The sequence below is a fragment of the Staurois parvus genome, unplaced genomic scaffold (genome assembly GCF_062004578.1).
Source record: "Staurois parvus isolate SC_StPar_1 unplaced genomic scaffold, SC_StPar_1.0 ptg000028l, whole genome shotgun sequence".
Classification (NCBI taxonomy): domain Eukaryota; kingdom Metazoa; phylum Chordata; class Amphibia; order Anura; family Ranidae; genus Staurois; species Staurois parvus.
Window position 1 is genome coordinate 1 of NW_028317824.1, and position 15,615 is coordinate 15,615.

Genomic DNA, 15,615 nt, shown 5'->3' on the forward strand with positions numbered 1-15,615 from the left:
TATAGGTAGGTATGGGGTAATACCTGGTGGTATAGTGGGGGGGAGGGGTGGATTGTGGTGTTTTCTTCACTTTCTAACACATTCTGAAATCCTCTCTCTTCCTCCCTTCATGTAAGTCGTATTATTTTTCAGGCGATAGAAGTGGAATATTTGGGGTATTAGTTCCTGTGTTCTGTTCCAGGTGGCGGAGCGAGCGTTATATTACTGGAACAACGAATACATCATGAGTCTAATCAGCGATAACGCAGCTAAAATCCTCCCCATTATGTTCCCATCATTGTACCGGAACTCCAAGACACATTGGAACAAGTAAGAGAACGGTGTTTCTGGGCCTGTGATGCTCCGTGTATCCCGGTCGGGGTAAAGTTCATCGTCGGTCATAGCCGGGCTTGTATAGAATGTAGAAGGTGTTTGATGGTCATCCGGGTGGTTTCCCCATTTCCTCTGTAGGTGACCCGTAGTGCTTTGAGAATCCTTTGTTGTGTATTTCATGATAATTTGTAGATCTGTAGACCTATGCAGGCCATAGATGGGTCAAAAACCGGCTTTTTTTTTTTTGAAAAAAAAAAAAAAATCGGTTGTTCAATAGGCTGACATTCCACCAAGGTGAAAAAAATCGGCCTATTTTCGTCCCGTCTGCGGCCGGCCTTTAATCACTTCTGTCCCTGCAGAGATCCGCTATTATATTTGACATGAAAAAGTCTTGCGGTTGCAACAATGTATCCATTACAGATGGTTTTATTTGGATACAAATGGATACATTGTTGCAACCGCAAGACTTTCATATAAAATATAATAGCGGACTGGAATTTTTCATCCTCCTCCCTCCTCCTCCTCCTCCTCCTCCGTGCAGATTTTTGCATTAAAAAACGGCCGACCAATTAACCCATTAATGGTGCGAAAATCTGCCAATTTTCGACCCATCTATGGCCTGCAATAGTAAGGCACAGAAGCTCTTCCCCTTTTCTCATCTCCATGACATATGTTGCTCGGGATCTCAGGGCAGCGTTGTCATGTCACTACAGGAAGCTAGGTGTGCTCCGGGTTTCTGGCAGGATCGTTGGCTATTAAGTTTGATTTGTCATCAGATCGAGAATGGAGAGAAATCTTCCAATTTGCTCCTTTTACTAGTGAGAACAAAGAGGGGATTTACATGGGAGCAGCACTGAAGGACGGGGTGGCCGAGGCCAGAGCTGGGCTTTCATCACAACGGGGACCTCGAAATACATAGATCAGCTGATGGTCTACAGGATGGTGGAAGTAGAAGAATCGGCTCATTGGGTTCTATTTTCTGTCATCGGATTTCTTCGTCTCCTCCGTCCGCTGTTCCAGGCTCCCCTCCGTCCGCGGTTCCAGGCTCCCCTCCGTCTGCTGTTCCAGGCTCCCCTCCGTCCGCGGTTCCAGGCTCCCCTCCGTCCGCTGTTCCAGGCTCCCCTCCGTCCGCTGTTCCAGGCTCCCCTCCGTCCGCTGTTCCAGGCTCCCTTTGTCCGCTGTTCCAGGCTCCCTTTGTCTGCTGTTCCAGGCTCCCCTCCGTCCGCTGTTCCAGGCTCCCCTCCGTCCGCTGTTCCAGGCTCCCCTCCGTCCGCTGTTCCAGGCCTCCCCTTGTCCGCTGTTCCAGGCTCCCTCCGTCCGCTGTTCCAGGCTCCCTCCGTCTGCTGTTCCAGGCTCCCTCCGTCTGCTGTTCCAGGCTCCCCTCCGTCCGCTGTTCCGGGCTCCCCTCCGTCCGCTGTTCCGGGCTCCCCTCCGTCCGCTGTTCCGGGCTCCCCTCCGTCCGCTGTTCCGGGCTCCCCTCCGTCCGCTGTTCCGGGCTCCCCTCCGTCCGCTGTTCCGGGCTCCCTCCGTCCGCTGTCCCGGGCTCCCTCCGTCCGCTGTCCCGGGCTCCCTCCGTCCGCTGTCCCGGGCTCCCCTCCGTCCGCTGTTCCGGGCTCCCCTCCGTCCGCTGTTCCGGGCTCCCCTCCGTCCGCTGTTCCGGGCTCCCCTCCGTCCGCTGTTCCGGGCTCCCCTCCGTCCGCTGTTCCGGGCTCCCCTCCGTCCGCTGTTCCGGGCTCCCCTCCGTCCGCTGTTCCGGGCTCCCCTCCGTCCGCTGTCCCGGGCTCCCCTCCGTCCGCTGTCCCGGGCTCCCCTCCGTCCGCTGTCCCGGGCTCCCCCCGTTCGCTGTCCCGGGCTCCCCCCGTTCGCTGTCCCGGGCTCCCCCGTCCGCTGTCCCGGGCTCCCTCCGTCCGCTGTCCCGGGCTCCCTCCGTCCGCTGTCCCGGGCTCCCTCCGTCCGCTGTCCCGGGCTCCCCTCCGTCCGCTGTCCCGGGCTCCCCTCCGTCCGCTGTTCCGGGCTCCCCTCCGTCCGCTGTTCCGGGCTCCCCTCCGTCCGCTGTTCCGGGCTCCCCTCCGTCCGCTGTTCCGGGCTCCCCTCCGTCCGCTGTTCCGGGCTCCCCTCCATCCCCTGTTCCGGCCTCCATCCTCAGATCTGGGCTCTGTCCATAGCTGGGAGGTTACATGGCCGCTGCCGTCATCCAGGAACTCTGTTCAGGAAGAGATACTAATTGGCTGCCTCTGCCGGAACACATTTCCTGGATAATGACGGGCCATGCGAACCTCCTGCCGGGCCGAGAGCCAGAGGGAGTCTGGAGCCGCTATTAGGTCACCAAGAACCCAACTCTTTAGTGGTGGATTGCTTGTTAGGTGGCGGGGAGCCCGAGTGTCACCAGAGATTTAGGTCTGTATTTTGCAGTCTCTCTTTGGGTCGATCAGCAGATATTTAGTCCTTGATCAGGATGGCAGTTCTGGAGAACGCAGCAATGGCAGTTACCACGTTTCTGTCCGGACGGCTTCATTCAAAGTGAATCTGTCAGTGAATCCTTCACAGGAATCAATACTGCCGTCGTCTGCATTGCCCGCCTATAACATTCTACTTCCTTCTTTCCTCTTTGGATTGGAATATATTTTGCCTTTCTGATCCTCTTCCCACTGCAAGCCTACGAAAAACGTCAGTCTGCCTGCAACAAACTGGCTGCAGTCTCTTGTAATGTGAAACACCCACAGTGCCCCGATGGTAGAGACCATGTGATCTAGTCTGCTTGGTCCAACGCTCACTTCTGGGAGCAGCGGGTTTTTTTTTTTTAAATCCATGACGAGAAAACAATATCCTTTAATACCCAAAATGATGTTTGTGTGGTAATGTTTACACATTGGCAGTTGATTCATGAAATATGCATTTTAATGGTTACTTCAAATTAAGACCATTATGAGAAAGAGCAGAAGGTCCACCGGGAGGGGCGGTGAAGAGCAGACAACCCACCGGGAGTGGCTGTGAAGAGCAGACGGTCCACCGGGAGGGGCGGTGAAGAGCAGACAACCCACCGGGAGTGGCTGTGAAGAGCAGACGGTCCACCGGGAGGGGCGGTGAAGAGCAGACAACCCAATGGGAGTGGCTGTGAAGAGCAGACAATCCACCGGGAGGGGCGGTGAAGAGCAGACAATCCACCGGGAGGGGCGGTGAAGAGCAGACAATCCACCGGGAGGGGCGGTGAAGAGCAGACAATCCACCGGGAGGGGCGGTGAAGAGCAGACAATCCCCCGGGAGGGGCGGTGAAGAGCAGACAATCCACCGGGAGGGGCGGTGAAGAGCAGACAATCCACCGGGAGGGGCGGTGAAGAGCAGACAACCCACCGGGAGGGGTGGTGAAGAGCAGACAACCCACCGGGAGGGGCGGTGAAGAGCAGACAACCCACCGGGAGGGGCGGTGAAGAGCAGACAACCCACCGGGAGGGGCGGTGAAGAGCAGACGGTCCACCGGGAGGGGCGGTGAAGAGCAGACGGTCCACCGGGAGGGGCGGTGAAGAGCAGACAACCCACCGGGAGGGGCGGTGAAGAGCAGACAACCCACCGGGAGGGGCGGCGAAGAGCAGAATGTCCACCGGAAGGGGGTGGCGGCGAGCCAGCAGACGGGTCTATCGGGAGGGGCGGTGAAGAGCAGAAGCTCCAGTGGGAGGATTGGTGATCCTGTGGGAGGATTGGTGATCCTGTGGGTCACAGCACAGAGGAAGCCCAGGACGTTCTTCATACAGAGAACTCATATAGTTCCCTGGATTTGCTCCACCTGTCGGGCCGGCCTGACATTTGTGACCCGGATTACACACTGAAGGCCCCTGACATATGGGGCTATGGAGGTGCAGTGCACCCAGGAGGGACAGGTTCAGTGTACAGCCCTCTACCTGCTGCCGGTCAGTCTATGGCAGGTTGGAGCTGTACTGACTGATCACTTTTAGGGCCCTCTGTGTTCCGGGATGAAGGTCAACAGCGCAGAAGACCTTCCATAGACGCATAAGGGCCTAAAACTGGTACCACCAGCGTTCAGCCTCGTCCAGCGTTCGGCCTCGTCCAGCGTTCGGCCTCGTCCAGCCTCGTCCAGCGTTCGGCCTCGTCCAGCGTTCGGCCTCGTCCAGCGTTCGGCCTCGTTCGGCCTCGTTCAGCCTCGTCCAGCATTCGGCCTCGTTCAGCCTCGTCCAGCGTTCGGCCTCGTTCAGCCTCGTCCAGCGTTCGGCCTTGTTCGGCCTCGTCCAGCGTTCGGCCTCGTCCAGCATTCGGCCTCGTCCAGCATTCGGCCTCGTCCAGCCTTCGGCCTCGTCCAGCGTTCGGCCTCGTCCAGCCTCGTTCGGCCTCGTCCAGCGTTCGGCCTCGTCCAGCGTTCGGCCTCGTCCAGCGTTCGGCCTCGTCCAGCGTTCGGCCTCGTCCAGCGTTCGGCCTCGTCCAGCCTCGTCCAGCGTTCGGCCTCGTCCAGCGTTCGGCCTCGTTCAGCCTCGTCCAGCATTCGGCCTCGTTCAGCCTCGTCCAGCTTTCGGCCTCGTTCAGCCTCGTCCAGCGTTCGGCCTCATCCAGCGTTCGGCCTCGTCCAGCGTTCGGCCTCGTTCAGCCTCGTCCAGCATTCGGCCTCGTCCAGCCTCGTTCGGCCTCGTTCAGCCTCGTCCAGCGTTCGGCCTCGTTCGGCCTCGTTCAGCCTCGTCCAGCGTTCGGCCTCGTCCAGCGTTCGGCCTCGTCCAGCGTTCGGCCTCGTCCAGCGTTCAGCCTCCCACAGACTCTGACAGGCATGGGGCCGAACACTCTACGTTTCTCCTGTCCCTCCTGCACCTAGGTGGCCCCGAGTGTCGGGGCCCTAAAGCTGAAGCCCAGGCAGGCAGTTATTATGAGGATTTCCTGCACTGTACAGGGGATGAGTAATGAGATTTGTTGGCTGTTTGGGGATTATTTTGGCTCCATCATCACAGATTTCCCGTCATCTCTGATGTCTCCTTGTGTCTCCACCTTCCTAGGACCATCCATGGACTCATCTACAACGCCTTGAAGCTGTTTATGGAAATGAACCAAAAACTTTTCGATGATTGCACTCAGCAGTTCAAAGCAGAGAAACAAAAGTAAGTTCTGCCTTTTACATTCCCGTCCTCCTTTGTCTGCTCAGAGCTCTGCTTACCGCCATCGGGGTGTGTGGAGGCCGGCCTCTGCTTACCGCCATCGGGGTGTGTGGAGGCCGGGCTCTGCTTGCCGCCATCGGGGTGTGTGGAGGCCGGGCTCTGCTTGCCGCCATCGGGGTGTGTGGAGGCCGGGCTCTGCTTGCCGCCATCGGGGTGTGTGGAGGCCGGCCTCTGCTTACCGCCATCGGGGTGTGTGGAGGCCGGGCTCTGCTTACCGCCATCGGGGTGTGTGGAGGCCGGCCTCTGCTTACTGCCATCGGGGTGTGTGGAGGCCGGGCTCTGCTTACCGCCATCGGGGTGTGTGGAGGCCAGGCTCTGCTTACCACCATCGGGGTGTGTGGAGGCCGGGCTCTGCTTACCTCCATCGGGGTGTGTGGAGGCCGGGCTCTGCTTACCTCCATCGGGGTGTGTGGAGGCCGGGCTCTGCTTACCTCCATCGGGGTGTGTGGAGGCCGGGCTCTGCTTACCGCCATCGGGGTGTGTGGAGGCCGGGCTCTGTTTACCGCCATCGGGGTGTGTGGAGGCCGGGCTCTGCTTACCGCCATCGGGGTGTGTGGAGGCCGGCCTCTGCTTACCGCCATCGGGGTGTGTGGAGGCCGGCCTCTGCTTACCGCCATCGGGGTGTGTGGAGGCCGGGCTCTGCTTACCGCCATCGGGGTGTGTGGAGGCCGGGCTCTGCTTACCGTCATCGGGGTGTGTGGAGGCCGGGCTCTGCTTACTGCAATCGGGGTGTGTGGAGGCCGGGCTCTGCTTACCTCCATCGGGGTGTGTGGAGGCCGGGCTCTGCTTACCTTCATCAGGGTGTGTGGAGGCTGGGCTCTGCTTACTGCAATCGGGGTGTGTGGAGGCCGGGCTCTGCTTACCGCCATCGGGGTGTGTGGAGGCCGGGCTCTGCTTGCCACCATCGGGGTGTGTGGAGGCCGGGCTCTGCTTGCCGCCATCGGGGTGTGTGGAGGCCGGGCTCTGCTTGCCACCATCGGGGTGTGTGGAGGCCGGGCTGAAGGATGGGCAGAAGTGATGTCCTCATTGGGTGCTTCATCAGCAGGAGGGTGTAACCTATATACTGCAGAGTTAGTATACAGCCAATGGCGGGAGGGGGGGGGGGAGGGGTTGTCACCTGAAGGACCCGTCCTGACACCACGAGGACAACGTATTCTTCATGCTGCCAAATCAGGAAGTCTGAATCTTCCTTTACTGAGTGAGAGAGAACAGAAGATGGGAGGAGTCTGCACTGAGGGGGCGAGTCTTGTGGGAGGTTCAGGGGTCACCCCAGGCACATGTGACGGGATCGTTCAGCATACATGCCAGGCACATGTGACGGGATCGTTCAGCATACACGCCAGGCACATGTGACGGGATCGTTCAGCATACACGCCAGGCACATGTGACGGGATCGTTCAGCATACACGCCAGGCACATGTGACGGGATCGTTCAGCATACACGCCAGGCACATGTGACGGGATCGTTCAGCATACACGCCAGGCACATGTGACGGGATCGTTCAGCATACACGCCAGGCACATGTGACGGGATCGTTCAGCATACACGCCAGGCACATGTGACGGGATCGTTCAGCATACACGCCAGGCACATGTGACGGGATCGTTCAGCATACACCCCAGGAACATGTGACGGGATCGTTCAGCATACACGCCAGGCACATGTGACGGGATCGTTCAGCATACACGCCAGGCACATGTGACGGGATCGTTCAGCATACACGCCAGGCACATGTGACGGGATCGTTCAGCATACACCCCAGGCACATGTGACGGTATCGTTCAGCATACAGGCCAGGCACCTGTGACGGGATCGTTCAGCATACACGCCAGGCACATGTGATGGGATCGTTCAGTATACACGCCAGGCACATGTGACGGGATCGTTCAGCATACACGCCAGGCACATGTGACGGTATCGTTCAGCATACACGCCAGGCACATGTGATAGGATCGTTCAGCATACACGCCAGGCACATGTGACGGGATCGTTCAGCACACACGCCAGGCACATGTGACGGGATCGTTCAGCACACACCCCAGGCACATGTGACGGGATCGTTCAGCATACACGCCAGGCACATGTGACGGGATCGTTCAGCATACACGCCAGGCACATGTGACGGGATCGTTCAGCATACACGCCAGGCACATGTGACGGGATCGTTCAGCATACAGGCCAGGCACATGTGACGGGATCGTTCAGCATACACGCCAGGCACATGTGACGGGATCGTTCAGCATACACGCCAGGCACATGTGACGGGATCGTTCAGCATACACGCCAGGCACATGTGATCCGTCTGCAGTACTCAGACTGGGCAGGTGGGCTGGATGGAAATCTTCTGACGAGTATAGAGATCACCTCATCAGTCTTCTGCTGTATATGTGGAGGGAGGAGCCATGGCTGTCACCTGGGCGGGACATGTCTTCTCCATTACATTGGGAATGAGGAGATTGGTGGATTACGGAAGGAAGACAGGACTGGTAACCCCTCGTCTACAGAGGTGCGTCTATAAACGCATGGCAGGCGGGTGGTCTGCTACTGACAGCTTGCTTCTGATCAGAGTGATCCGGTTGGCTCTAGACATCGGTGAGATGACATTTATGGGGCACAGAGGTTACCATCCCCCTCATTCCTCAGGGAAGCCATGGTCTGGGACAGGGGTAGGCAACCTGCGGCTCTCTAGCTGTTGTGGAACTACATTTCCCATGAGGCATTGCAAAGATTACAAAACTGACAGTTACAGCTTTGACTTGCAGAGGCATGATGGAACTTGTAGTCCTGCGGCTCTCAGGTCTGGGGGAAACAGAGCGCAGGAGCAACTCGAGGAACAGCCATTCCCCAATCCCTCCTATGACAAGTGACCCCAGGAGGGACGTGCCACGCCCGGGGTCACCGCTGTCATTTCTCAGTGTAGCCGAGGATGCAGCTACTCCAGCGTGATCTGTGCTTCAATAGCTGCATTAGAGGCCATGGAAGACACTGGGGGCCTAATAGACCCCTGATATCTCCATAAAGAGGACCAGTCACCTGACCATGCTGTCGCACAGCAGATTTAGCCCTCTTGTGATGCAATAAAAGTGTTACAAAGTATATAAAATAAATATATGAAGAAAGCTGCTTTATGGACCCGATCACCCATACAGAAAATTCTCACCATCACATATGAACAAAAATTTCTATTAAAAGAAACAAAAAAAACCCCAAAAACTAAATATATCGCCCATCAGTGCTGCCAGCTTATTAAAGTGGAGCTCCACCCAAAAGGGGCAATTCTGCTTTTCGGCCTTGTCCCCCCGCTCAGGATGGTCACCTTTGGGGAGCCGGGGGCCAGGTACCCACTCTGCTGTGATAACCTAGGTGATCGGAAGCAGAAGTTCTCCTAAACCCCCCACCCCCCCCCCATGATAGGTCCGAGAGGACCGCGGGGCCATTCAAAACGCGCAGGGGGCACCCGGCTAGGAAGCCGCAAGCTGTCCACACTTAACCCCTCGCCTACCGGGCGCTTACACCCCCTTCCTGCCCGGGCCAATTTTCAGCTTTCTTTGAATGACAATTGCGCGGTCGTGCAACACTGTACCCAGATGACATTTTTATCATGTTTTTTCACACAAATAGAGCTTTCTTTTGGTGGTATTAGATCCCCTCGGGGGGGGTTTATTTTTTGCGTTCTAAACAAGAAAAGAGCAAAAAAAATTAATTTAAAAAAAAATTTTCTTTGTTATAAAATTTTGCAAACCGGTAATTTTTCTCCTTCACTGATCTGCACTGATGAGGTGGCACAGATAGGCAGCACTGATGGGCACTGATAGGCAGCACTGATGGGCACTGATAGGCAGCACTGATGGGCACTGATAGGCAGCACTGATGGGCACTGATAGGCAGCACTGATGGGCACTGATAGGCAGCACTGATGGGCACTGATAGGCAGCACTGATGAGGTGTCATGGATAGGCAGCACTGATGGGCACAGATAGGCAGCACTGATAGGCAGCACTGATGGGCACAGATAGGCAGCACTGATGGGCACAGATAGGCAGCACTGATGGGCACAGATAGGCAGCACTGATGGGCACAGATAGGCAGCACTGATGGGCACAGATAGGCAGCACTGATGGGCACAGATAGGCAGCACTGATGGGCACTGATAGGCAGCACTGATGGGCACTGATAGGCAGCACTGATGAGGTGGCATGGATAGGCAGCACTGATGAGGTGGCATGGATAGGCAGCACTGATGAGGTGGCATGGATAGGCAGCACTGATGAGGTGGCATGGATAGGCAGCACTGATGAGGTGGCATGGATAGGCAGCACTGATGAGGTGGCATGGATAGGCAGCACTGATGAGGTGGCATGGATAGGCAGCACTGAGGTGGCATGGATAGGCAGCACTGAGGTGGCATGGATAGGCAGCACTGATGAGGTGGCATGGATAGGTAGCACTGGTAGGCACTGATAGGCAGCACTGAGGAGGTGGCATGGATAGGCAGCACTGATGAGGTGGCACGGATAGGCAGCACTAAGGTGGCATGGATAGGCAGCACTGAGGAGGTGGCATGGATAGGCAGAACTGATGGGCACTGATAGCAGCACTGAGGAGGTGGCATGGATAGGCAGCACTGATGAGGTGGCATGGATAGGCAGCACTGATGAGGTGGCACGGATAGGCAGTACTGATAGGCAGCACTGAGGTGGCATGGATAGGTAGCACTGGTGGGCACTGATAGGCAGCACTGAGGAGGTGGCATGGATAGGCAGCACTGATGAGGTGGCATGGATAGGCAGTACTGATAGGCAGCACTGATGAGGTGGCACGGATAGGCAGCACTGATGAGGTGGCACGGATAGGCAGCACTGATGGGCACTGATAGGCAGCACTGATGGGCACTGATAGGCAGCACTGAGATGGCATGGATAGGTAGCACTGGTAGGCACTGATAGGCAGCACTGAGGAGGTGGCACGGATAGGCAGCACTGATGAGGTGGCATGGATAGGCAGCACTGATAGGCAGCACTGATGAGGTGACACGGATAGGCAGCACTGATGGGCACTGATAGGCAGCACTGATGGGCACTGATAGGCAGCACTGAGATGGCATGGATAGGTAGCACTGGTAGGCACTGATAGGCAGCACTGAGGAGGTGGCACGGATAGGCAGCACTGATGAGGTGGCACGGATAGGCAGCACTGATGAGGTGGCACTGATAGGCAGCACTGATGAGGTGGCACTGATAGGCAGCACTGATGAGGTGGCACTGATAGGCAGCACTGAGGAGGTGGCACTGATAGGCAGCACTGAGGAGGTGGTACGGATAGGCAGCACTGATGGGCACTGATAGGCAGCACTGATGAGGTGGCACGGATAGGCAGCACTGATGAGGTGGCACTGATAGGCAGCACTGATGAGGTGGCACTGATAGGCAGCACTGAGGAGGTGGCACGGATAGGCAGCACTGATGGGCACTGATAGGCAGCACTGATGAGGTGGCATGGATAGGCAGCACTGAGGTGGCATGGATAGGCAGCACTGATATGCAACAATGATGGGCACTGACTGACGGCAATGATGGGCACAGGTGGGTGGCACTGATCATCAGTTGCCGGTTATCGGCAGTACTTACCTCATGCTGTGACAGTGCGTGGAAAGTGCAGCACTTGTATTTACTGGTGATTTGCTGTGTCTTTTTATACACGGCTGATCACGTGGTAGAATGCCGCTGTGATTGGCCGTTTTACCACATCACATGGTCAGCTGTGTCCATAGGATACAGCGATCACGGAGATCACCGGGGGTGCGCAGGAAGGCGTGTTCTGGGAGGATGTCATATGACGCTCTCCCAGAACTGGACCCATCATTCGGCTGTATCCCGGTTGCCAAATGGTTAAATCCCCCCAAAAATCTGCATTTTTATATAAAATAAATATAATCCAAATACATTTTGTTACAGTACCCCGTCACCCCTCGTACACGCCGTATGTAAATAAGCGCAGCCTAGGGCGAGCACATGCATGTAAAGCTCAGTTGTGCCACGTGTGAGGTATCGCCACGAATGTCGGTGCGACAGAAATAATTCCGGGGCCCGAATTCATGGAGAACTCTAAACTGATGACCTGTAAAGGCTCCTAAAGCGCCACCTATGGAGAATTCTGGGTACTCTCCTATTTTGCAATGTTCCAGGGTTCCAATGTTCTGGCTTCACATGTTTGTCATCCATTTACGTGACACAATCCAATCCTTTATATGTTGTATAATATTTCCGTGTTTTCACTAAAATTCATTTTTTCCTGAAAATATTCGTGTGACAAATAGGTGGACAAATACTGTGTGCCAAAAAAATTGCATCTACCTCCATTGCATTCTCCGAGGACTCTGCTTTCAGAAAATATGTACTTTTGGGAGGGTTAAAAATGCAGTTTTTAACATGTATGCAAAAAAAATTAAAATTGCCCTTAGTAGAGAAACGGTAAATCCCTCCAACGCTGCTCTCAGGAAGTGGTGAGGACCCCACATTTCTGGCAGGATCTTCCTTACAGATATGTTCTGTGCTTGCTAAAAAGAAAACTAATGCAGCCAAAACATCTTAACCCCTTGCCTACCGGGCACTCCCCCCCCCCCCCCCCCCCCCCCCAGGCCAATTTTCAGCTTTCAGCGCTGTCGCACTTTGAATGACAATTGCGCGGTCATGCAACATTGTACCCAGATGAAATTTTGATCTTTTTTTTCTCACAAATGGAGCTTTCTTTTGGTGGTATTTAATCGCCACTGGGCGCTTTACTTTTTGCGCTATAAATACAAAAAGTGCAAAAAATTTGAAGAAAAAAAAAAAAAAGTTTCTTTGTTTCTATTATAAAATTTTTCAAACAGGTATTTTTTCTCCTTCACTGATGTGCGTTAATGAGGCGGCACTGATGGGCACTGATAGGCGGCACTGATGGGCACTGATAGGCGGCACTGATGGGCACTGATAGGCAGCACTAAAGGGCACTGATAGGCAGTACTAATGAGGTGTCACGGATAGGCGGCACTAATATGCAGCACTGATAGGCGGCACTGATAGGTGACACTGATGGGTACTGATAGACAGCACTGACTGGCATCACTGCTGGGCACTGACTGGTGGCACTGCTGGGCTGCACTGCTGGGCACAGGTGGGTGGCACAGGTGGGTGCACTGCTGGGCACAGGTGGGTGATCTGCTGGGCACAGGTGGGCGGAGCTAGTGGGCGCACTGCTGGGCACAGGTGGGCGGAACTTGCGGGTGGCACTGCTGGGCACCGATCATCAGGGCACTGGTGATCAGTGCCCTGATGATCGGTGCCGATCCTCGCTCTGACAACTGCCGGTTCTCAGCAGTACTTTCCTCACGATCTGACAGCGTGAGGAAAGTGCAGCCGAGAACCGGCACTTGCATTTCCCTCTGATCAGCGTGTCATTGGACACCGCTGATCACGTGGTAAAAGGCCGCTGTGATTGGCCTTTTACCACATCACGTGATCAGCTGTGTAGGACACCGATCACGGAGATCGCCGGGTGCGCGCCCCCTGGGGCGCAGGAGAGCACGTTCTGGGGGGACGTCATATGATGTCCACTCAGAACTGGCCGGCCGCGGTGCAGCCGTCATTCGGATATCTGCGGTCGGCAACAAGTTAATCACCACAGAATTTTTTTTTTTTTTCTAAATAAAACAAAAAGCACCCTGAAACTTTTGAAAAACAAAATGCACTTTTCTTCGTTTCGGTTATAAAATTTTGCAACTAAATAACATTTCTTCATAAATTTAGGCCAAGATGTATTCTGCTACATTTCTTTGGTGAAAATAATAATTGAATTTTGTATTTTTTTTTTTCAAATGTTTCTATTATTTTTTTTTATTACATTTATTCTTTTTTTTACTATTTTATTTTTCAGCGCACGGTGACCAAAGCAATACGTTACCATAGTAACACGGAACTCCTCTGGGCGAGTGATCGGGATTTTTATTATTTTTTTAACACATTATGATTGCTGATACCGATGTATTTCATTGATATTCGCCATCATTGTTACTGAATGAAATGGATTCATTCAGTCTTTTGTTGTGATTGGGCAAAGCTGATCACATGATAAAGATGGGCTGTGATTGGCCCTGTCTGTATCATGTGACTGCCGTGACCAGTCATAATTCTATACAATGGATGGTATGACAGGAAGCCCTTCATTGTATACAATTGACATGTGATCTGCTGTGATTGGTCACAGCGATCACATGACACTGGCAACGGGCCGGTGTAGTGATATGTCATTGGTTGTGTCCCGTGGATACAGTCTGTGACAGATCGCACTGTGGCCATGTGAGCAGAGCGTTTTGATAGGACGTCATATGACGCCCAGTCACAGCAGCAAGTGTCCCACCCGGCCTATAGCAGATTGACAGCCGGGCGGGACTCTCGTGCGTCCGTGGGGCTGCGCAGTGGCGCGATCTGTCAAGGACCAGTCAGCTGTAATGTGACATTTGTGAGTTCCATGTAAGGCCTGCAAGGCATGGGAGCTCAACCTGCGGCCCTCCAGCTGTTGCGGAACTACAAGTCCCATCATGCCTCTGCCTTTGGGAGTCATGCTTGTAACTGTCAGTCTTGCAATGCCTTATGGAACTTCCTCAACGCCTGGAGGGCTGCAGGTTGAGCCCCCCATGCTATAGAGGTGGTCAGATACCTCGCCTCCATGAGATCTCCTCCCATCTGTGGCCATCGGTGGTCAGATCCCTCTCCTCCATGAGATCTCCTCCTGTCTGTGGCCATCGGTGGTCAGATCCCTCTCCTCCATGAGATCTCCTCCTGTCTGTGGCCATCAGTGGTCAGATCCCTCTCCTCCATGAGATCTCCTCCTGTCTGTGGCCATCGGTGGTCAGATCCCTCTCCTCCATGAGATCTCCTCCCATCAATGGTCAGATCCCTCGCCTCCATGAGATCTCCCGTCTGTGGCCATCGGTGGTCAGATCCCTTGCCTCCATGAGATCTCCTCCCATCTGTGGCCATCACCTCCATGAGATATCCTCCCGTCTGTGGCCATCGGTGGTCAGATCCCTCACCTCCATGAGATCTCCTCCCGTCTGTGGCCATCGGTGGTCAGATCCCTCACCTCCATGAGATCTCCTCCCGTCTGTGGCCATCGGTGGTCAGATCCCTCACCTCCATGAGATCTCCTCCCGTCTGTGGCCATCAGTGGTCAGATCCCTCACCTCCATGAGATCTGCTCCCATTTGTGGCCATCAGTGGTCAGATCCCTCACCTCCATGAGATCTCCTCCCGTCTGTGGCCATCAGTGGTCAGATCCCTCACCTCCATGAGATCTCCTCCCGTCTGTGGCCATCAGTGGTCAGATCCCTCACCTCCATGAGATCTCCTCCCGTCTGTGGCCATCCTTCCACGCAAGGCGCTCACTTCTTGTTTTGTGTTGCAGGGAGAAGCTAAAGCTGAAAGAGAGAGAAGAAGCTTGGGTTAAAATCGAAAACCTCGCCAAATCCAACCCCCAGGTGAGGACTCCTGGACTCCCATAATGCATCTGTGGTGTCTGGACCCGATAATGAAGCCATGTTGGCTAGACTTTGCGAATGTTGCACTCCCCTTGACGATGCTTCAACCCCCTCAGAGCTGCGTGTTTTGATTGGCTGACGGTGGCGCTCTCTCCTCAGGGAGCTGGCGCATTGCCGCGGATCAGCCTGTCGCACTGAGCAGCAGACACGCAGGGAACTCGGGCAGTTGCTTGGCTCCTGTTTGGGGGACAGGCTGCCTCGCTGGCCCAGGCGCTGGAGCCCTCAACCATCAGACCAGCTCTATACCGGCACATTCTGCTCTGTGAGTGAAGCATCCACTGATGTCCCCAGGTCAGGGCGTCTAAAGGTACCACCGACAAACGCAGCCCCTCCCCCCCGTGACCTTCGCAGCCACCCGTGACCTTGTAGATACTCCGCAGTACATTTTAGTGTTTGCCTGAAAGTGATCATGTGACATATTTTAATTTGAAGCCTTAGACACGTTCTGTCTGACATCCAGAGAAGCAGACTTTTTATTGGATATTGGTGTTTGTAAAATGTACAATAAAGATGTTTTGACAGTAATGATGATTTCGGTGTACAGTGCAGCCTTGTGTATGAACATCTACATCACC

General features: G+C 55.0%; 1 protein-coding gene across 1 annotated transcript in view; it reads left to right on the forward strand.

Moving 5' to 3' along the window:
• The first annotated feature begins 180 nt into the window (after window positions 1-180).
• LOC149471129 (serine/threonine-protein phosphatase 2A 56 kDa regulatory subunit gamma isoform-like) overlaps window positions 181-15,615 on the forward strand; it is a 47,867-nt gene continuing 32,432 nt past the window's right edge. Inside the window, exons 1-3 of the mRNA XM_089656848.1 lie at window positions 181-309; window positions 5,304-5,405; window positions 14,908-14,980. Of these exons, the coding sequence (XP_089512974.1) occupies window positions 224-309; window positions 5,304-5,405; window positions 14,908-14,980 (261 nt within the window). The 5' untranslated portion in view covers window positions 181-223. The remainder of the gene's footprint in view (window positions 310-5,303; window positions 5,406-14,907; window positions 14,981-15,615) is intronic.